The following is a 22817-nucleotide window of genomic DNA, read 5'->3' as shown; positions in this document are numbered from 1 at the left end:
GAGGCAGCCCTCTGCTCCAGAATGATTGACTGCCAGAAGAGGCGAGGCCTGAAGATACAGCTGGCGGCAGGAAGACTGGAGAAGCCAGATGCCGTATCACAAGCTACGTGCCTGGTAAGTATAGACTGCTAGCCCTCTGAAAACTGACAGCACGGATATATACATATCCTACATACATATCTGTGCTGTCAGTTTGTCGGGCTGCACAAATGATACAAGGATAGTTTGTGCAGCCCGGCCACTGAGTAAATACCTAAGCATCATGCATCATTACTGGAAGTCATCCCACCCCTGGAGATGAGGGCCTTCATCTAATATGTTCCTTTATATTCTAATAATACAATTCCATAAAATGGAAAAATAGAATTGCCAGTGCCCCATGAATGATGTTTAGGGCAGTCAGTCTACTTCCACATATTTATCAATGATGTGTTTTCCGTTGGGTGGCCCAGTTTTGTGTCTCCAATATTCCCGAATTAGATCTATCTTGGCCAGTTTCTCATACAGTCCATGTATAAAAGGCATCAAACTTTTATCAGAATTTATTAGTGACAACATTTTACTATGTCCTGATAATATTAATATAACCATTAATTGATTTATACAGGTGAAGTTTATGTTTCTGCTCTCAGCATGATTCATTTTATATGACTGCAAGTTTTACCTCGTCTTACCAAAACTGTATGAATACCTGTGTGCTGTATGTACCCAAATGTATAATGTTGTAATTGTTCCTGCACTGCATCATCACTTATGGTGACCTGTATGAATATGATATTTTTGCAATAATCTGTTCTTGATACATACTACTCCACCTGTGTAACCCAACACCCACTGCACCAATACACACTGCTCCACCTGTATAATTACCTTATTTTTGCAATAATCTGTTCTTTATACATACTGCTCCACCTGCATAACCCAACACCCACTGCACCAATACACACTGCTCCACCTGTATACCTTATTTTTGCAGTAATCTGTTCTTGATACATACTGCTCCACCTGCATAACCCAACACCCACTGCACCAATACACACTGCTCCACCTGTATAATTTATTTTTGCTGTAATCTGTTCTTGATGATTTTTTTTTTTCAGTTTGGGAACATTCCCTGAAAGACAAGTGGAATTCTAAGTGCATCTATGTAGTGGGGAAAGCGACTGCTGCCCTTGGTAAGTAGTCAAGGGGGCTGACCATCACTTAAGCTCTAACAAATGTGGGACGTTTGTAGTTGATTGGGCATAAATCCCTGATTTCAGCCTGTAGGACCCTTGCCCGTTATTAGCATTACTATTAGCACAGTTGTCAACAATCCCAGTTTTGGCAGGACAATCCAGTGACCCAAACTGCAAGGTTAATGCACCTAACCCCATCCAAATCTAGAAACTTGAAGTGAACCTGTCACCTAGAAATGCAATACCAAAGTGCTAAGGTGGTCGTGCACTTTCAAAAATTGTTGGATAAATGTTTTTTTTTAGCGACAGTTCCTATTCCCGACTTTCCCATACGTAATAACGTTCAGCATGGACAAATGTTCCTGTTTCCTCTACAAGAATGGGTAAGCGGCAGCCGGACTGCTCTGGTGGCAGCTTACCTTTCTACGTACAATAAGGTTGGGCATCAAAAATCCAGCACACCTGACCCTTCTCTCCATCGGCATCATCTTTCATGATCAGCATTGCTGTATACTTTCGACATTGATCAGCTACTGAAGTGAGCAGGTTTGGCAGGTGTATGGGCACCGTTAGTCATCCTGACAATTTTATCTAATCTATCGGCATCATAATATAGAGCAGGAGGAGCTGAGCAGATCAATATATATCTTTGTGGGAAAAGATTTAGGATAACTTGTTGATTGAAATCTCTGATCATTCTATGACAAGGAGTCCAGTGGGCGGTGTCACTCAATGGACTGGACTCTTTAGCATGGATACATCAGAAATGTTTCTAAATTACAGGTTGTACAGAATATTTTTTCATAAAGATATATATGAATCCGTTCAGCTCCTTCCGCTCTTTAACATGATGCTGATAGCTTAGGTAGCATTTTCATGGGGACGGGCTCCCTTTAAATTGAATTTTCTATAGCACACAACCCCTTTAACCATCAGTGAGGAAATCAGATGTCTCCTTAGCCAGTCATCTGTATACACAGCCTCTTAACCATACGCCTCATTCTTATCAATAATTTCATCTCTCTTTTATTAAATTATGGATTGACGCATGCGCTCCGTCAATTATTAAAGGGACACATCTATAAGAACAAAAAAAAAAAACTTATTCGGAAGCATTCTGTGATTTTTGTGATTTGAACAAGTCATGTAGTGACAAATGTTACCTGTGCGCTGTATCATATTTCATCTCCTATCCATGGTACTCAATGTAAATGTTAAAAGGGGGGGGGGTTGCAATTTTTGTCTATTTTTCTGCAGTATCCGCTTCTGTCCTTGAACCGTTCACGGCGCCATAGCCTGGCTGAGTTAATTTGTTTCCTAACCACTACTAACTCTTCCGCACAGGCTGTTTTATGTTCCTTTTAAAGACGCGCTATAAAGCTGTCACCTCTGTGTTCTACTTCAGTCATATTATACTTCTGTATGTGACTTACAGTGTCAGGGAGCTCTAAGATAGCAATGCTCTCTCTCTTCTTCCAATTCTCAGAGCAATCCGCGGGCCGAACGCCAGTGCTGACATTGCAGAGCGGCTCCGTAATAGACAACACAAGTCACAGTTTAGGAAGGCTGAAGGCTGCTTCACTTCTCTGACATTTAAACATTTTGCGCAGCTACTAAGAACATCGAGGCTCCCGGCCAAATTACAGGTTTCTGGAGCAACACTTTTTAGTTAGATTTTTTTTTAGAATTTTTTTATTATTTCCAAATGTGTCCGGAAAGCCGATGCACGTGAAAAATCCTGCTGAAGTCAGCAGTGCCGAGTCAAGGGCAAAGCAACTCTTTCAGTTGCCGAGGGTTTTAACCCCTTTCTGACACAATGGCATATATATATATATACATATACACTCACCGGCCACTTTATTAGGTACACCTGTCCAACTGCACGTTACCACTTAATTTCTAATCAGCCAATCACATGGCGGCAACTCAGTGCATTTAGGCATGTAGACATGGTCAAGACAATCTCCTGCAGTTCAAACCGAGCATCAGTATGGGGAAGAAAGGTGATTTGAGTGCCTTTGAACGTGGCATGGTTGTTGGTGCCAGAAGGGCTGGTCTGAGTATTTCAGAAACTGCTCATCTACTGGGATTTTCACGCACAACCATCTCTAGGGTTTACAGAGAATGGTCCGAAAAAGAAAAAACATCCAGTGAGCGGCAGTTTTGTGGGCGGAAATGCTTTGTTGATGCCAGAGGTCAGAGGAGAATGGGCAGACTGGTTCGAGCTGATAGAAAGGCAACAGTGACTCAAATAGCCAACCGTTACAACCAAGGTAGGCAGAAGAGCATCTCTGAACGCACAGTACCTCGAAGTTTGAGGCAGATGGGCTACAGCAGCAGATAACCACCCGTTACTAGCATGGTGTTCCTAATAAAGTGGCCGGTGAGTGTATAAAAAACCTAAATATATATATATATATATATATATATATATATATATATATATATATTTAGGTTTTTTATTTTTCTGTTCAGGCTGTGGTCACATGTAGTTTGAGGCTACGTTCGCACAAAGTAAATATTATATTAATCACAACCATTGTCACGACGGCACAACCCTGACAGTGCACACAATGGAGAGTGCGGCTCCGGCCACACTTCCCATCGTGTGCAATGATGAATTGGGATGTGGGTGCACACGGAGTAAAATGTGTATATATTGTTAGTATACAATGGGAAAACATCTATAGTATATATAGTACTAGTAAATAATTTAAAGGAATATTCCACTGAGAAAAAATGTTAGCCCGTTCAATCCCCACCCCTAAATTATTCATCCTGCTAGTATAGGGGAAAGGAGACATGCTGTTTCTTCCCCCTTGGTTAGGAGATCACATGGTACAGGTGATGTCAGTAGATGGGCCCAGACTAATGGAAAGGGGCAGGTACCCAGCAGGAACACAAAATGTGCGCTGCATGCCTTAATATGTAGTTCCCGCCTACATGCCATCTTGAAAATGTAATGTGAAATTTTAAATGAGTAACCGCAGCGGCACAGAATTGTGGGGAACTGTCAAAACGTTGCTAGGAGAGAGTGGGCAATTTTATTTTAGAGAGAATGGCCAGAATATTGTTTTAATTGTACAACTAATACGTTACCATCTGTTCGAGGCCATTGTATGTCTTTTTATGCATTTTTTATGTTTTCCTTTTTTAGTGTGTAAACTCTTAAAATAATAGAAAATGAAAAGCAAAAATGTGCATAAAAACACTACAGAAGGCAGCAAAAATGACTTGAATAGTTGTGCCTCATTTTGCTTCAAAGTTTATGTGAACACAGCTTTAAAGTGAATCTGTAGGCACCCCCTCCCCCCAAATCTGCTGGTACATTTGCTTTGCCACAGTCAATCCACATCTAGTCTTAGGGTTCAAATATCTCATGGTGCCATTCCTTTTATAAGAATGCTATTTTAATCTGACTGTGTGGTGTCACTGAGGCGGGACCTAGAGCTTCCGTGCCATAGGCCTGCACCACCTCTCTCTTCTTGCTGGTTGGGCAGCAAGAAGAGAGAGGCGCTGCAGGCCTAGGGCATGGACCCAGGACTGGACATGGATTGACCGCAGCAACGCAATGGTACCAGCTGGGTGGGGGGGGTCGGGGGTGCCTACAGATTCATTTAAAAGAGGCCTGCGGAGCAAAGCAGTTAAGACTTTTTATGCTTTAGAGACCAAGCCTCAAAAGGGTCCAATGTAAAAAAAATAAAAAAACTCTCTTTTAAAAATACGACTCGCCTCGCAAAGAGCAAGCCTTCATAAACTGCAGGGGGTTGTCCTTGTAGTTACCTTTTTTTTGCTCCCCGCCTCTCCACTTCCTCCCACTGGCTGTCATGGAAGCATTTACAACCATCGCTCATTGTAACATCAGGCAGCTCTTGAACAATATGTGTAGCATGGTTTCTTATATGCAATGCTCACCACATGCACTCGCCCCTTTCTTAGCCAGATGGACTAAGTGGAGTACCACAAAAAAGAGCAGGTAGGACCATTTTCTGCTTTCCAGACAACCCCTTTTAAACATCAAAGGCTTGTTCCTTGCGGGACAAGATGTATTTTTTAATAAAGACCTGTATGTTTTTGTTTTTGTTTTTGTTTTCTGCCATTTCACCTCTTTGAGGGTTTTTTTGGTCAGGCAGGCTATATATACATTTTTGCTCACTTTTTATTCCATATTTTTTATTGAAAATAATTTTATGGGGGTTTTTTTAGCATTAATTTTGAAGGTGACTTTTACAGACCTAGCAATACAAGTTACCTTTTTATTGTTTATGATAAACCGAAAAAATATATTTGTTTATATTTTATTTTACTTGTTTACTTCTTTAACTTTTTAGTTTGTTTTTTTAAAGGGAACCATTCACCCCGTGGCCCCGGCAGAAACTGACATACAGTGACATAAAGGTCAATATACTTACCACCTCGCTCCCGATCCCGTTGTTGACACGGAGAAATCGCCGATTCTTCTTCTCGCGCCCATTATGGTAATGAGCGACGCCGGGTCCGAAGTCCAGCCTTCTCCCCGCCTCCGACACTTGATTGACGCCGGGTCCTCTTCCTCCTTGTCTTCTTTCTTCTCGCCAGATCCCGCGCAGGCGCCGTGACAGTCGTTTTTTGACGCATGCGCAGTTCACAATTGAAGCCGCTCTGCAGCTTTACTGTTTACTGCACATGCGCCGATTGTCTCGAACACGTATCCTGTTTACCGCGCAGGCGCAGAAGAGGTGACGAGACCATCGCAACGGCGCCTGCGCGGGAATTCGTCAGAAGACTGAAGACGTCAATCAAGTTCCAGGAGGCGTGGATGGGCGGCGACGAGAAGATGACCTCATGAATAAGTTGGACTCGTCCGTCGTTTCCTATGGACATTGGACTCATCTCAGCTCATTACCATAATGGGCAGGAGAAGAAGAATCAACGATTTCTCCGTGTCAACAACGGGATTCGGGACGGGACCGGGAGCGATGTGGGAAGTATATTGACCTTTATGTCACTGTATGTCAGTTTCTGCCGGGGGCCACGGGGTGAATGGTTCCCTTTAAGGCTCAAACATGCCACCACTTGTACAGTAAACTGCAATGCTAATGTATTGCAGTGTACTGTGCTTTTACCACCCAACTAGCAGTCCTTGCCTCTGGTCAGTAGGTGTGTAGAAGAGAGATCTCACCATAGATTCAAGCATATAATGCTTTTAGCATTAGGCTAAGTTCACACATCGTATATTTTCGTAAAACCGTGATTTATACGGAAATATACATCCATTGCTGCCTAAGAATCCCGGCTGGAGCGTATACACATAGTATACGCTCCGGACGGGATCCCTTGCGGCGCTGCAAACAACTGACATGTCAGTGCACACTATGGAGCGAGCGTATCCGGCCGCTCGCTCCATTGTGGGCTGTGGGGAGTCCTGATGCGGGCACGCACGGATGCGCCCGCATCAGAACACTGCGACCGAAAAGATCATCCGGCCGGTACTCCATTACTGTGATACATTGGTTTGTGTACCATTTTATTTCATGCATATTACTGTTACATTGGTATGTGTACCTTTTACGTATATTACTATGTTACGTGCCCTTTTATTCCAGTATATTACTATGTTATGTTGGTATGTGTACCCTTTATTCCATGTTTATTAGTAAGTTATGTTGGTATGTGTACCTTTTCTATTCTATGTATATTACTGTTATGTTGGAATGTGTACTTTTTTATGTATATTAGTATGTTATGTTGGTATGTGCCCTTCTATTCTATGTATATTACTGTTATGTTGGTATTTGTACCTTTTTTATTCTATGTATATTACTATGTTACGTTATTATGTGTGCCTTTTATTCTTGGTGGCTCTCAAGTATGTTGACATAAATCCATCCATTGATTTCATGCCAGCCACTGTCACCTTGATGGATAGCTGCATTCATTTGTCGCTGTTGCTTTGTCCTTTCTTTAAGTATAATCTAAACCTCACATGAACTATCACACTACCACATACATACCATCCCCAGTATAGCCAGTTTACTCCCGGCTAGAGCATAGTCATTAAACGACACACTATAGTTACTCCGGCGTCTCACATTTTTCCCACATTTGCTTGTGTTTAAGCTCTAGAATTGTACTTTAATTTTTTTTTTTTTATAGAAACATTTGTTGACCGCTTCACCTTTTTAAATACTATCTCAGCCACCTTAATAGGGAAGCGGTGATGTATGTTGTCATTAGGCGCTCCTCCAATGAATGTTTAATACAGTCATTAGTTTCGAGGGTGAATCTCAGTACATGAAACTCGAATTGCCTTCCCCAAGAGACCGCTTTGGTGTTATTTTTAACCCTCTGAAACTTGGTTTAATCGCCCGGTAATTAGAATATGTTAAATATTTAAATAGAAGCGGATTCTGTCCCTGGTAAGATTGTGTACCTTCTGCAAGGATGAAAGTTGTCACATAGTAGCTCTCGGGTTTAGGGCCAGCATTTCGGGAGGCTCACATAAGATAGAATGGGGGCTACTTGAGTATCCTGTATTAAGTATCCTGACCCTTTAAGGGTGATTGGCTTCCTGTTTCTTTTTTTTTTTTTAACGTTTTGTTTTGCTCTGATTACAGCATTTAGAGAGATGCTTTACAGCAGCCACATGGACTTTTGATTGGAGGAGACTCAACGGCTTTCATAAAAGCTTTCTAGGATTGCTCTGTGACCTGTGCATAGGCCATTGCTCAAGGGTGGCCATCACCTGCTGGCCTGATCTCACCTTACCTTTATAGTGGTTTTATCTGTTTTTGTATATGATTATCAAGAGGAGACTGAATAAAGTGAACATGAAAAAAAAGTATACTTACTTTTTCCATGCTTCTGTAGCGCCACACTCGGGCCTCTTGGACAGCCACAGGATGTAATTTCCAGCCGGGATAATAAAGAAAGTATACTTACCTAACCTTGTGCCCCCCAGGTCCTAATCCTGGAATATCATGTACCCCACTGATAGATAGCCCGCTCAGCCAGTATGTGACTGCAGCAGTGTCCTGCCCCACTCACTGATTGGGTAAGCAGGCAATCCATCAGTGGGGTATGTGACATTCTAGCAGCTGGAGCCAGGGGATCACAAGGTTAGGTAAGTATACTTTCTTTATTATGTTCCTGCACCCCTCTGCCTTTCTGTATTCTTTATATTAGGCTTAGTGGCTAGAACAAAAATGGCAAGATTTTAGGATTACTTTAAATTTAATATAAAATAAATTTCGTAAAAAAAAAAAAAAGTCACCAAATATAACCAAACCAGCTGTTGACCTGAAGATACCGTTTAATGTTTTTCAGTCCATATTCATGAACCAGTTCTGTATATTGTTTTCTAGTTGATGAACTTGGCCTTTCTTCAGAAGGGGAAGCATCTGGTAATGCGGAGAAGCTCGCCGACCTCATATGCTCAAGTAAGTGTATCCAACTCTATGTCCTGGGTAAATGTTTGCTTTAATGTCTATTGAACATATGTCTCAAGTTACTCCAGAGCGTTACCAATAAAAAAAAAACAACAGGTGACCTAATTAAAAAAAAAACTAGTCCTCCATAGTACGAGTCAGAATAGGGCGATTTAAAGCAAAAATACTAATAATTAATATTATTTTAAAATATTCATTCATTCAAGAACTCGATAGATTTGCCATTGCTATAATCTCACCAACCCACAGAATAAAGTCAGTATGTGTCCTTGGACTTGGGGTGGCTCCCCCTTATCAGGGATTGGTTGTGTGTCCTTTGCAACCCTTGTAGCCATCTTTCTTCTGGCCCAGTGTGACTCCTGATTTAAAGTGTCACTTTAACTTCTCAAACCTTTTGACATGTCTGAGTGGTCAGACCCGTACTGTTTGGGAGATGGAGTCGGGAGAAGACACACTGCAGTGCATCCTCTCCCGACTCTGTGTCATGTGATCAGTCGGACTGATCAGTTGGGCCCCATAGAGGCCCAACTGACTGATCACGTGACAGAGAGGATTAGCTGCAGTGCATCTTCTCCTGATCGGTACAGGTCTGAACAGTCAGACCCAGACCGATCAAAACTTTTGACTTGTCTCTATGACATGTCAAAAGTTTTGTGAAGTGACAGTAACACTTAAAAGGGGTTATCCAGGCTTAGCACCTCTCTTGTCCTCAGTTTGGGTACGGATTTCACGGCTGAGTTCTATTCAAGGGAATGAAGCTGAATTGTAATACCACTCACAAACTGAGAACAGGGGCGGTTCTGTTTTTGCAAGAAAATAGCTGTGTTATCTAATTGTGGACAACCCCTTTAAACTGGCTAGACACTTTCAGTAAGGGCCCTATTCCTATTATCGTTAAATCGTTCGAATCTAAACGATAATCGTTCGGTTGAAATGCAGTTAACGATTAACAACCGAACGAGAAGTCATTGATCGCTTTATAAGACCTGGACCTATTTTTATCGTTGCTCGTTCGCAAAACGTTCGCAAATCATTCGCATTGAATAAGACATTGTTCGGTCGTTCGCAATAGATATGAACGCAATAGATCGTTACGATCATAAGTAACGATCATAAGTAACGATTATCGTTCCATGGAAATGAGTCAACGTTTTCAGGTCTTTCGCAATAGATCGTTTGAAATCGTTAACAATTATGCAAACGATAATCGTCCGGTGGAATAGGGCCCTAAGGGCCCTATTCCACCGGACGATTATCGTTTGCATAATCGTTAACGATTAACGATCTCAAATGATCTATTGGGAAAGACCTGAAAACGTTCACTCATTTCCATGGAACGATAATCGTTACTTATGAACGTAATTGCGATCGTTTTTTCTTCGCTATTTATTCGCTATTGCGTTCGTATCTATAGCAAACGACCGAACGACGTCTTATTCAATGCGAGCGATTTGTGAACGAGCAACAATAAAAATAGGTCCAGGTCTTATAAAGCGATCAGCGATTTCTCGTTCGGTCGTTAATCGTTAACTGCATTTCAACCGAACGATTATCGTTTAGATTTGAACGATAATCTGAACGTTAATCGTCCGGTGGAATAGGGCCCTAACTGTCAGCTGAACCTTTGTTCATGTCTCCTGACCTCCCCATATCCATAAACGTTCAGCATGGCCACTCATGTGTTCTGTAAGGGGAGGGTTAAGCCAAAGCCAGGCTATTCTAGTGCGGCTTATTCCTTAAAAATCCAGCCCCATCTCTCCCCTTACATCTTCTGTCGGGTGAGAATAAGGAGGTCACCATATAGAGTTTAGTATATGGACACATCTACTCTTTATGGGATCTGTAAAACTCACACAGTCCCAGTAGTCGTGTCATCTACTTACCGCTGATTTATTTTCTAGTCCAGTTACATAATTTCATATTACACCGAATGTAGTAGAGACCTCTAAATGTCTCCATTTGTGCCGCTCCAGTCTCTTCTACCTGCAGACATCAAAGCCGGCTTTGAAGAGTGAGAGTCAAAAAAAAAAAAAAAAAGATTTTTTATTTTTAATGTTCACGACAGTTTGAAATCCAGCAGCATTGGGAGGCTGTGTCGGGAAGCGTCCCACCTCGTGCTGGGTAAACACGGAATAAAGTCTCTTACCAGCCGCTTCCGTCTCGCTGGATTTGAAAGAATAAAGTGAACTTTTCATTGATGTGTTGATTTTGCTCCTCGAGGGGAAACACGGTCTTCAGTTCTCAGTGTCACACCCCAGTTACCTAGTCTGGTCCTGAAAAAAGGATGCTCTACGATGAGACCAAAGTCGACATTGCTCACCTTACAGCGATATGTATTCAAAACGTATACAGAGGTTTTATTATAATGGATAATAGAAGCAGGAAGCAACCTTGTTCATAGTGTAAATAATATCCCACCGTGTTATGTATGCAGCTCCTGTGCAGAGCTATGTGTCTGCATGCTTACAGACTACAAACACCCTGTATGTAGACTGTTCCTGTAGGTATTTAGTTACGCAGTACTCTTGCAGCAGATCAGTACAGTAACATAAACATTTAAAGGGGTTATCCAGCGCTACAAAAACATGGCCCCTTTTCCCCCTCTCTTGTCTCCAGTTCAGGTGTGGTTTGCAATTACGCTCCATTTACTTCAATAGAACTGAGTTTGAAACCCCACCCAATCTGGAGACAAGAGAGGGGGAAAAGTGGACATGTTTTTGTAGCGCCGGATTACCCCTTTAAACCATTTCGGAGCTTTCGGCATTATCATGAATGATAATGCTGGAAACTTCAAAGTTTGTTCGTAGCACATCGTCCGTATTTACAGACCATGCACAAAACATATAAATGTCCCCTTAGATGGACTGATCCCATCCGTAAATAAGCAGTGATCTTAATAAATACTTTAGCTGTGCATATGATTGTTAGATCATTTGTACGGCTCTTTATAGCAGTCAACCATCGGTCACATATCCCCTATTACGTGGGGAGTTGTGATGATTGCCCCGTCTAATTGGGCCTTTACAAGAGTTGAAGAGTGGAAAAAGAGAAGGACTGCATGATCAGACTACATAGGGTTTGTTTGCAGTCTGTTACCATGGAGACACAAAATTTTTTGTTGTAGCTGTAAACACTGAACAATAGGATATTTTTTAAAAGCCTGTTTTGCCTATATGTTTACTGTTTGACAAGGCGTCAACAGTTCAGGATTATGGGATTGGGAAAACCTCAGTGGCAATAACAGGTGTCAATTCACATGCTGTGCAATTGCTGAACATTTTCAGTGCATTTTCCGCACAGGAGTTCCACGACAATGTACAGTAGAAATAGTCTGCAGCATGCTGACGTTGCCTAGTAGTCATATATTATATTGTCTTTCATATTGCTTGGCCTTATAGGATATTTAATAGCTAAATAGGAATTTGATGTGAGTTTATAAACAATATAAGTGCAGGCACAATTTAACTGTATATCAGGGCATTTAGATTCCATAAGACACATAAGTTAAAGGGGAAGTCCTGGCACTGACTTTTTTTTTTCTTTTTCAAAACAGCCATGGAAGATGCGGGTGAACAAAAGAACATGCACTTACCTCCCGGCTCCAGCACTGGTGTCCGCTGTCCTCTGCTTTGGTTCTTGGTCCCTGGCCGCTTCCTGGTTAGAGAGGGGACTTGGGACGTTCCAAGTCTGCTCAGCCAGTCAGCGTCCTGTCCTGACTTGTCACGTCCCAGGTCCCAATCAGCCGAGAATCGGCTGTGGGCCAGGAACCGGAGTGGAGGACAGCAGACCCCAGCGCTGGAGCCAGGGAGGTAAGCGCAGGTTGTTTTGTTCACCTACCTCCTCTCCGGCAGTTTTGAAAACAAAAGTCAATTGCCTGACTTCTCCTTTAATAAAGTGAATTTCCAAGTTTTCACACAGTTTTCTAAAGTATCTGCTAAATATAAAACTCCATTTACACCTTCATACGTATCAATATTTCATAGCGCGACAAGCGCTCTCTTCTGCCTGTGATCGGAGGTATAAACGCTATAATTTACAGGATTCACTTCTCACATTTGTCATCCACAAATGTATCACACGTATTAAATCGACTGTTTGCTGATCCTTCCTCCGAATGAAACGAAAAGTTTTCGAGGCTGTGAAGATCAAAGGAAACGTAGCCGCACCGCATGTAATTGCTTGATAGAGGAGGAAGATGAATGTATGTCTTCCTGAACAGATCAGTAATAATGTATATTTCCTGCATACATCAAATCATCCTGTTTTCTCCTCTCATTGCTGACGTTTGCCATGGGCGGCGCGGCCTATAAATTTTTGATGTCCCGATGTGTTTTTCTCATTTTATGCTGATCGTTCTGATAAGAGTTTGAACCTGACCGTACATTTTAGAGAGCTATCTATCCTAATCCCTATACATATGCACATCTGCTCAGTTGAGCATGCATGTGGTTTCAATATGATTAAAGGGGTACTCCAGCGGGGGGAAAAATCTCTGGTGCCAGAGATGTGTATATTACTTCCATTTAAAAATCTCAAGCCTTCCAGTACTTATCAGCTGCTGTATGTTCGACAGGAAGTGGTATATTATTTCTAGTCTGACACAGTGCTCTCTGCTGCCTTTTCTGTCCATTATAAGAACTGTCAAGAGTAGTAGCAAATCCCCATAGAAAACCTCTCCTGCTCTCTAGACTGGAAAGAATACACCACTTCCTGCAGGACATACAGCAGCTGATAAGTACTAGAAGACTGGAGATTTTTAAATAGAAGTAAATTACAAATCTCTGCCACTTTATGGCACCAGTTGATTTGAAAGAAAAACATTTTCGCTGGAGTATCCCGATAATAAGATTCTTTACTACTAAAATGGTCATTTCAAACAACTTCTATCTATGTTGTAGCCAATATATTTCTTTTGTACTTGTCAATCACTTCATTTACCAAAATTACTTTTTACCCTAGAAAAGAAGGTCTTGGCTGCCAAGTATCTCACATCCCTTCTAAAATCTGCTGCTCACTGCCTGTTGTTAGGCTCAATCTGTCTCTAGTAACAGAGAGACCAAGACAGAATACATGAACTGAATAATTAGAGGCAGAGCTTACATAGTGCTTTGTGTAGGACAGTGGTAGAGACCCTGAGCCTGAGTCTGACTGCCTACTCCAAGAGTCCATGCTATTCCTGTTATCTCTGACCACCTAAAAGTCCTGTTGAAGCTCACAGTTCCTTTTTTCTTCCGTTCAGAGCCAATCTCTTACTCTGCCCCCATCCTGTTTCCATGCGGCTCCTTAAAAAGAGAAGTTCTTCCCAAAAGACTTAAAGAGAAAAGTGAGTATTTACAAGGTGGAGTTTTTACAGTTTTGACAAATAGAGAATCATATGAATAGAATGAATGTATGTAGGAAAAGTAATATCATGCGTTAATATACTTTCTATATTATTGGTTCCTGTGATTTTTAAGAGTCATTCAATAGGAGCCTTCATTGATCCCTGTAATGCTGCGTTTACACGAAACGATAATTGGCCCGATCGTACGATTAACGATGTCGGAGTAACGATTTTTGTTTCATAACGGTCATCGTTTGGACGGTACGATATATCGTACAGAAATTCGTTTTGCGATCGCTTAAGCCTATCTCACACATTGGTTAAATCGGCGAACGACTGTTTACACGGAACGATCTGCACATTTTTTGCGAACGACGATTTTAGAACATGTTGTAAGATCAAAATGAACGATTTCTCGTTCGTCGTTTGATCGTTCGCAGCGTTTACACGTATGGTTATCGTTCGAATTTGATTGTTATCGTGCGAATTCGCACGATAATCGTTCCGTGTAAACGCAGCATTAAAGATGAGCTAGCTGAATCTTGCGAACCCAGATTCGTTCCACACTTTGCTAAAAGTTCATTTCGGTCTAAGCTCCAGTGTGAACTTTGCAAAGTCCAGAACAAGTTCGTAAAGATGGCGGTTGCACAATAAAATACACCTAAAAAGAACTTGTCCCGATCGTCTGTCATAGAAAGGGTTAGAACTATCCCATTCTGTGTATGCAGCCCCTATACTCACCTGTGTGTCCCCATTATTACAAACAAATAGTGTGTAACCTGATCCACGGGCTATTCCTGATATTGCAGCTCAGTCCTATTTACTTGAATGGGGCTTAGTTGCAATATCAGATACAGGCCATGTGCAAGAGTAGTGTTGCTGTAGGATAAACAGCCCCATAAGGTAAATGCACACCGGTAGGAATTGGTGTGGAAAAGCCAAAGGGAAGCCCAAACTTTCTGCACTTTGTATGTGTATGCGATTTGTTAAAGGGGTACTCTAAAGAGATTTCTTTTTTTTTTTTTTTTTTCGGATCAACTGGCGCACTATTAGGCTGGGTTCACACTACGTATATTTGAGGCTGTATAGCAACCAAAACCAGGAGTGGATTGAAAACACAGAAAGGATCTGTTTACATAATGTTGTAATTGAGTGGATGGCAAATATTTGCTGTTATTTTAAAACAACGGCTGTTATATTGAAATAATGGCAGTTACTTACAGTTATATGGTGGCCATCCACTCAATTTCACCATTGTGTGGACAGATCCTTTCTGTGTTTTCAATCCACTCCTGGTTTTGGTTGCTATGAGGACCTGACAAGAGGACCAAATACTGCCTGAAATATACGTAGTGTGAACCCAGCCTTATACAGATTTGTAAATTACTTTTGTTTAAAAAAAAAAGCTAAAGTCTTCCAGTATTTTTCAGCTGCTGTATGTCTTGCAGGAAGTGATGTCTGACACAGTGCTCTCTGCTGCCACCTCTGTCCATGTCAAGAACTGTCCAGAGCAGGAGAAAATCCACATAGAAAACCTCTCCTGCTTTGGACGGTTCCTGAGATGGACAGAGGTGGCAGTAGAGAGCACTGTGTCAGACTGAAAAGAATACACCACTTCTGCAGGACATACAGCAGCTGATAAGTACTAGAAGACTGGAGTTTTTTATTTTTATTTTCAAATAGAAGTCAATTACAAATCTATAACTTTATTGCACCAGTTGACTTGAAAATTATTGGTTTTCTCTGGCGTACCCCTTTAATTTTGCATGGCTGCTAATATCATCCACTGCAGTTTGTTCACAGAACACTTACCCTTATTTAGCCAATAGTATCTCTATGTTCGGTACTTGATATCCGCCTCAATAAACCTTTCATATAAGAACCCCCGCCCCCCAGGAGTTTCTCACTCTTTGATCAGCGCTGCAAAGCCTTTCCTCCCCACAACAAATGCTTTATGATATTATTGAGATTTTCATAAGGCGACCAGGACGTGGAATATAAAACATTAAGCCATCATTTGTATTGTGTGAAATTGCAGGTGTAGGTCTCTGTAATACGAGGCAGCCTGTTTTATAGAAATACATTTATATTTTGTAATTACAGATGTACCTCTGGAGAGCCTGACTGTTTATCAGACGGCTCAGCATCCCGATATACCGTCCTCTCTGACAGATTACTTCTCCGAGGTATTCATGGGAACTCCGCACCATTATAAGTCCTAATAAATGCTCCAGTTTTACTTCCCTGTAAAAGTTTTAAAAAAAAAAGGAAGAAGAAAGAAAAACTACTGCTGCGTTTTGTAATTCTTTGAATTTGCAGATCAATTTTGTCGGCGCTGGTTTGGTAGCTGGCGGTTTATCTTCTTTAATGACTAGGGGAATAGTTGCTGGATTCTATTAAATTTCATCAGAAGGTCTGGAACGATTACTTTGAGGCGCATAATCTAAACTCTTGCTTTATTATTTCCAGAATAATTCCAGCTGGGGGACTTGTATATCCTGTAATGTCTGCATTGTCTTACAGAGCATTACAGTATTAAAGGGGGGGGGGGCTGGATCTGCTTTCGACAATGGTTTTATTATAATAGGAAGGGTTAAAGGGGCAGTCAAACTCCAATATAGGAGTCAGAACCCCTATATAGAGCACTCAATACTACCATAGATGTCCAGCGAGCTGTCCAGTAGATGTCTAGTTTATTGCTATGGGAAGAGAAGGGGTGGTCAACTACATGACACTTCCAACCTTGCTTATTTACAGGTTAGTAAAATAGAAGATCTGTGTGTTGGGTCATCCTTACATTAAAGTGTCTCTGTCCTTTACTTTTTTTTTTTTTTTTGCAGAAATCAATAGTACAGGCAATTTTAAGAAACCTTGTAGTTGGGTTTATAAGCCAAAAAATGCATGTTTATCATGAAAAAGCAGTTTAAAGCTCTCCCCCCTTTCTTCGTGGTTCTATTATGGAGAGGGGAGGGGTGGAGGGAGATGAGGCACCAAAACAGGACATCAAAGAGTTAATTTACAGCAACATCACTGGATGTCTATCTCCTCTGAAGTCAGCACTGACCTCTCTACCTCTGAATACCTTTCCACACAGGTCCCGCTGTGTAATCCTTTGTTCTTTGCTTTCTGCTGCCGACTTATCTCCCTCCTCCCCCCTCCCTTCTCCATAGGTTACACAGGGCCCGACTGTGTAAAAGAGTCGAGATTTCCTGATAGTGAGCAGTGGATGAGAAAGCGGGGGGGGGGGGCCTGGGGAAAGTCTTTTTGAATGCAGATAATGGCATATTTGCCTAATAAACCCAATTACATAGTTTCTTAAAATCGCATGTACTATTGATTTCTGAGGAAATATATATATATATATATATACAGTATATGCAAACAGTCTGTTGTAGGCCAGCTCACCTGCCGTGGTATTGCCGTGGTAAGACCCGGAGCCAGGGTCACAGCATACAAAAAGGAAAAGTCCAGCACCAAAATGGCAAACCCCATAAAGCTTAGTCTTTATTGTAATTCTTCACATCAGGTACAGTGAATAAAAAAGTTTACGCGTTTCAACGCTTCTCGCGCCTTGTTCACAACTTAAAACAAGTTTAAGTTGTGAACAAGGCGCGAGAAGCGTTGAAACGCGTAAGCTTTTTTATTCACTGTACCTGATGTGATGAATTACAATAAAGACTAAGCTTTATGGGATTTGCCATTTTTGTGCTGGACTTTTCCTTTTTGTATATATACTGTAAATGACAGTGACACTTTAAAGGGGTATTATGATTTATAAAAAAAAATGTAGAGGTTTCTGTGCATGTAAAATAACAAACTAGAGCTTACTCACCTCACCTGCTCCAGTACTGGCTCCCCAGTCCACTCCAGACTTACGTTGATAAAGTGCAGTCCCTGGTCTTCTATGGACTTGCTGTCCCTGCTCTGCTGACAATATGCTGTCCCTGATCCGTTGATGACATGCTCTGCCAACGGTGCGCTACCTTGCTTTGCTGATGACTTGATGTCCCTACTTTTTCGTTGACGTGATGTCCCTGCTTTCCCGAAGAAGTGCAGTCCTTGCTTGGCTGATGACATTTCATACATGTATACACTTCAGCCGGGATAACTAGCAGCCACAGAAAACCCCAGTGAATAGCGGCCGCAGAAAGCCCTGTCAGTACACACTTGGAGCGAGCGGCTCTGGGGGTTCTGATGCGGGCGTGCACTGATGCGCCCGCATCAGAACTAATCAGTGCTAAAGATCATCCGGCCGGTACTGCAGTACTGGCTGGGATTACATTTTCTGAGACCGGCAGGGTCACGGAACGGCCGCGCTCATACGTAGTCTGAACATAGCCCAACTCCCAGTTGCTCCTAGTCAGCTGTTTGGTTTGGCGTGCTTTTCTGGATTTTACTGGATTACATCTTTAAAGGAGCACAAACTTTTTCTTTTTTTTTTTCAAAACAGCCAGGGAGGAGGAGGTGCCAGACCTGCTCAGTCAGTCAGCGGCAGAGGCGGGACCCTACTACGGCTACTGACTGGCTGAGCGGGCCTGATAAGTCACATCCCAGATTCCCACTCAGACCTGGAAATGTCCAGGAAGCAGAGTGTAGGACAGTGCACCCCAGCACTGGAGTTCTGCCACCTACTGCCCGGCTGTTTTGTTAAAAAAAAAGTCTGTGACCAAGGTTCTTCCAGCAGTGAAAAACCTTGCATTTGACTTTAGCTATATATATATATATATATATATATATATATATATATATATATATTTCCACTCAGCATTCAATGAGATTTGTCAGGTTCTCACTTGCAGGTATATCTTTACTTTCATTGAATTCTCTTCTTTAGGAGGGTATCCCAGGAAGCATTGTGTTCTTCAGCCCGTCAGGAGTGAAGTTTTGCCTCAGAGATATCCTGGCCCTAGCAAATGATCAAGTTAATCAGATTAAGGTAAAGAGAAAAGACTCCTATAGCTCAGGTCCTTACATTTGTCTATTTCTCTTGCTTCCAACTCATCAACTTCAAGAACTGACCACTGGCTGCCTAACATGTCCCATCCCTGACAGGCGCCATTGTCACCAGATAAACAATGTTATTCACTTTACCTCTCAATGGATGTTCATGAGATTGATATGGTCAACAGAAATTGACATCTCCTATGCTTCTATTATGAGAAAGACCCTTTCCAATATTTTTATTCTGTTCTAGTTTGCAGCAATTGGTCCAACTACATCCGAGGCGATGGCGGAGCAAGGTCTCACTGTGAGCTGCACAGCCCGAAACCCCACACCTCAGAACCTGGCGGAAGGACTGAACAGCATTCATAGGCAATAGAAGTACATTTAAAGGGTTATCCCAACATTAAAACATATCACGTATCCTATGGGACCACACTGAGCACAGGAATGGTGGTCCTTGGACCCTCCCTTGTCAGTGGAGCAGTAGTAGAGCATGTATGCTCCATTTATTCATGGTACGTACCCACTGCTGCTCTATTTATTCACTCAGGGGGTAAGGGTCCTCAGTTCTCATGATTGGTTTGGGTCCCTAACAGTCGGACCCTCACCAGTCAGATGCTGCTTGTAGGTGATAAGTTATAATCTTGGAATAAATCTCTTTAATATGACCTGATAATCGTAAAATGTGACTATAGTGATGTTTTTTGTTTACTTCCATATAATGGAAAATGTATCCACATAAATATATGTAAGGTATAATCGCATCTTGTTATAGGATGTCTCCATGTAAAATTGTTCGTATATATGTATATGGTCATAGACATAGAACATGAGGACAGGATCCAATACTATTAAGTAGCGATGAGCGAATAGTGAAATATTCGATATTTGTTCGAATATCTCCCCGATATCCCAATATTCGATCGAATATTCAATCCCATTAAAGTCTATGGGAACAAGTATTCGTTTATTGAAAAATATCTACTCGACCACTTGGAAGATAAAACCGGAAGCTGGGGGATTTGGACGCTTATCGAATATTCGGCGAACTATTTGATAATATTCGATAGATCGAATACCTTACTATTCGATCGAATATCTATTTGATCGAACAGTATTTGCTCATCACTACTATTAAGGCTTCTCTGTGATCTTTGATCTTAGGTCTTACCCCCTAACTAGCTGTTGTCCCAGAAGATGGGAGGTCTGTGTAGACATGAGCTCGCACCATCGTGTTCTGGTTAAGGTTAAACAACTAAAAATTAATAAAAGATCTTTATTTTTTAAGGACGACCTCTGACCTTTTCATTTGTTTGCTGATTTTTATTCATTTGTTTATTTTAATTTATTTAATTTGGTTCTTTTTCTACTTTCTTGCTTCAGATCATCTAGCCTTTCACTATATTAACCCATGGAAATGTGGCTGACTGCACCTTATGTAGTCTAGTGAAAACAACAGGGGGATGGACTCCGGGTCCGCTGAATTCATCATTTTTCCATCGGAGCTGGTGTAGGTTTCCCTCTGTGTGCACACAGGATTTATGTAGGGGCAGGGCGCCTCTACATATACTGTATGTACGAACCGTCGGCGCTGCAGGGACATTTTTAAGCCGGTGCAAAAAACGCCGGACTTAATAAATGTCCCCCAAAGTGTGTAATAGGGATATGTAATATGGACAATGCTCTAAAAGCTACGTGGTAAACAGGCCTGGCATTGAAGGGGGAACTATCTCTAAGGGCCCAATTACTCGGAGCGATAACCTGCCAAATCAGGTCGATTCGCAGATTATCGCTCCGTATAATAAAGACAACGATCAGTTGAAGAGACCATCATTGGCTGATCGTTGTATTTCAACATAGTGAAAAATCATTGTCTGCTGATCCCGCATCACAACGTGTAATAGCGATAAAGAAGTTTATAAAGTTTACGGGGGAGATTTATCAAACATGATGTAAAGTGAAACTGGCTCAGTTGCCCCTAGCAACCAATCAGATTCCACCTTTCATTCCTCACAGACTCTTTGGAAAATGAAAGGTGGAATCTGATTGGTTGCTAGGGGCAACTGAGCCAGTTTCACTTTACACCATGTTTGATAAATCTCCCCCTACGTTTACCTGTGCAGATTCCCCTGGTGTCCTGCAGCCTTTACCCCACGTTTCCTGCTCCCTTCAGCGGCCTTTGACACTTCTGCCCCTGTATCTGTACTGATATACCACACTGAGCGGCCTCAAGCTTTTACGTGTGAAAACGTTGCAAGTATTTGTCAGTTGGACAAAATTTGAGAGTTTCTAGTGGATTTCTGACACTCAACAAAATGTATGAATACTGGTGGCTGTAGAAATTAGATGCAGCCCTAGGGAGTCGGGGAAATCATGGATAGGCCTATGGTTGTATTCATGTTTCCCAGGACTCCCTAAGGCTGCATCCAACTTCTTCAGCCACCGGTATTCAAGCGCCGAACGATCGGACTTGGGCATGCTCCAGTTTTGCTCATCTCTATTGAAGAGGACACTGGTGAGTTAGGGGGGAATAATGATGAGGATGATGACATGAATCCACCCCTAACTTGATTTGTGGCAGGCTTGGAATATAATCCCTACTCCAGAAATAAGCCCTAGTTGTAGTCAGCACCTCCAGGCCACCTCCACCATGGCAGGGCAAAATCCACTCTATCGATTCCTGTCCTATGAATATTTTTCTTAAAATCAGATCATTTTTTAGTAACATTTTTTTTTTAGTTACAAAAACGACATTATATTAAGGCTGGGTTCACACTACGTAAAAAAAACACGGGCGTTTTTACGTAGTGTGAACCCGGTCTAATACTGCATATACAAGGCAAACAATACGTTTTATAAGATAATCCTTTAATAGTCCCACCTTGGGGTAATTGAGCTGTTACAGCAGCATATACAGTATATTACACATACAAAAAGCTAAAAAGGTAAAGTAAAGGCATTACAATTAAAGTAGACAAAGAAGAAAAAGGTAAAAAAAAATACAATAAAAACATTTGACTATTTTAGTTTTTTTTATGGAGTGATCTCTGCGTAGGTCAGTATTGGTTGTACAGCGTAACCGCTGCAGGAAGGAAGGACTTCCGATATCGCTCCTTTAGAATAGATTAAACAACAACAAACGTGGTAAAAAAAATAAGACCTCCCCCCCCCCCCCCCAAACACACACAAAAAAAAAGCCTCTGTTATTTTCAGGAGAACATGGTATATATCTATAGTAGTTTTTGTAAGCTGCTCGCTGTACATGAGGCCTGGTGTGCAGGTGCACAGTGTATTTGCTGTCACCTGATTCATTGCAAAATCCCTATACCAACCTGTGCAAACTGAGCAACAGGAAACCACCATCTCCTCCATCAAGTAAAGTGTGCCGGACAAACACTGTACAGGAGGGGACTTTCTATGTAATTCACACCTCCCTGTAAGCAGTCCTGGCCATCCTGTACAATATGGTGTAGCAGCACTACCCCTAGCTAACAAGATGATGGAACAACCTCCCTGCCAGCTTCCTCCATACACTGTGTGCAATTACCTAGAAGACCTGATGGCGCCCACACCAAATACTGATCCAGCTCCAGATCTTTGCATGCCACCTGGTATCTCATCATAGAGACCACCCATTGTTAATAACATTATGGTCTATTGCTTATTGAATATGGTCCCGGTAGAGAATGACATCGTAAGAACACTATTTTCCATAAAATCACCAATCTATTCCCAGTATCTAATTTGCAATTATCCACAATAATAAGACTTCGGGGAGAACATTATTACACCAATTTATCCAGTACACAGAACCCGAGCAGCCCCCCCATTCATACATTACATAACCCCCAATGAACGATCGCTTCAGGCCATTCACCCATTGACTCCCATCCGCCAGGCCCCCTCTTTAATAGACTTATTTTCAGGCATTTTTAAAGAAAAATG

The 22817-nt window shown here is 41.7% G+C and overlaps 1 protein-coding gene across 1 annotated transcript in view; it reads left to right on the top strand.

Annotated features, from left to right (window-relative positions):
• The window catches only part of UROS (uroporphyrinogen III synthase), a 39171-nt gene extending 19762 nt beyond the window's left edge, over positions 1 to 19409 (top strand). The window contains exons 5-10 of the mRNA XM_069980033.1: positions 1101 to 1175; positions 8522 to 8596; positions 13845 to 13928; positions 16032 to 16114; positions 18763 to 18864; positions 19123 to 19409. Of these exons, the coding sequence (XP_069836134.1) occupies positions 1101 to 1175; positions 8522 to 8596; positions 13845 to 13928; positions 16032 to 16114; positions 18763 to 18864; positions 19123 to 19248 (545 nt within the window). The 3' untranslated portion in view covers positions 19249 to 19409. The remainder of the gene's footprint in view (positions 1 to 1100; positions 1176 to 8521; positions 8597 to 13844; positions 13929 to 16031; positions 16115 to 18762; positions 18865 to 19122) is intronic.
• The last annotated feature ends 3408 nt before the right edge of the window (positions 19410 to 22817 follow it).

The sequence above is a fragment of the Dendropsophus ebraccatus genome, chromosome 8 (assembly GCF_027789765.1).
Source record: "Dendropsophus ebraccatus isolate aDenEbr1 chromosome 8, aDenEbr1.pat, whole genome shotgun sequence".
Lineage (NCBI taxonomy): Eukaryota > Metazoa > Chordata > Amphibia > Anura > Hylidae > Dendropsophus > Dendropsophus ebraccatus.
The sequence above is the reverse complement of the archived record's forward strand: the minus strand, read 5'-3'. Positions and strand labels throughout refer to the sequence as shown.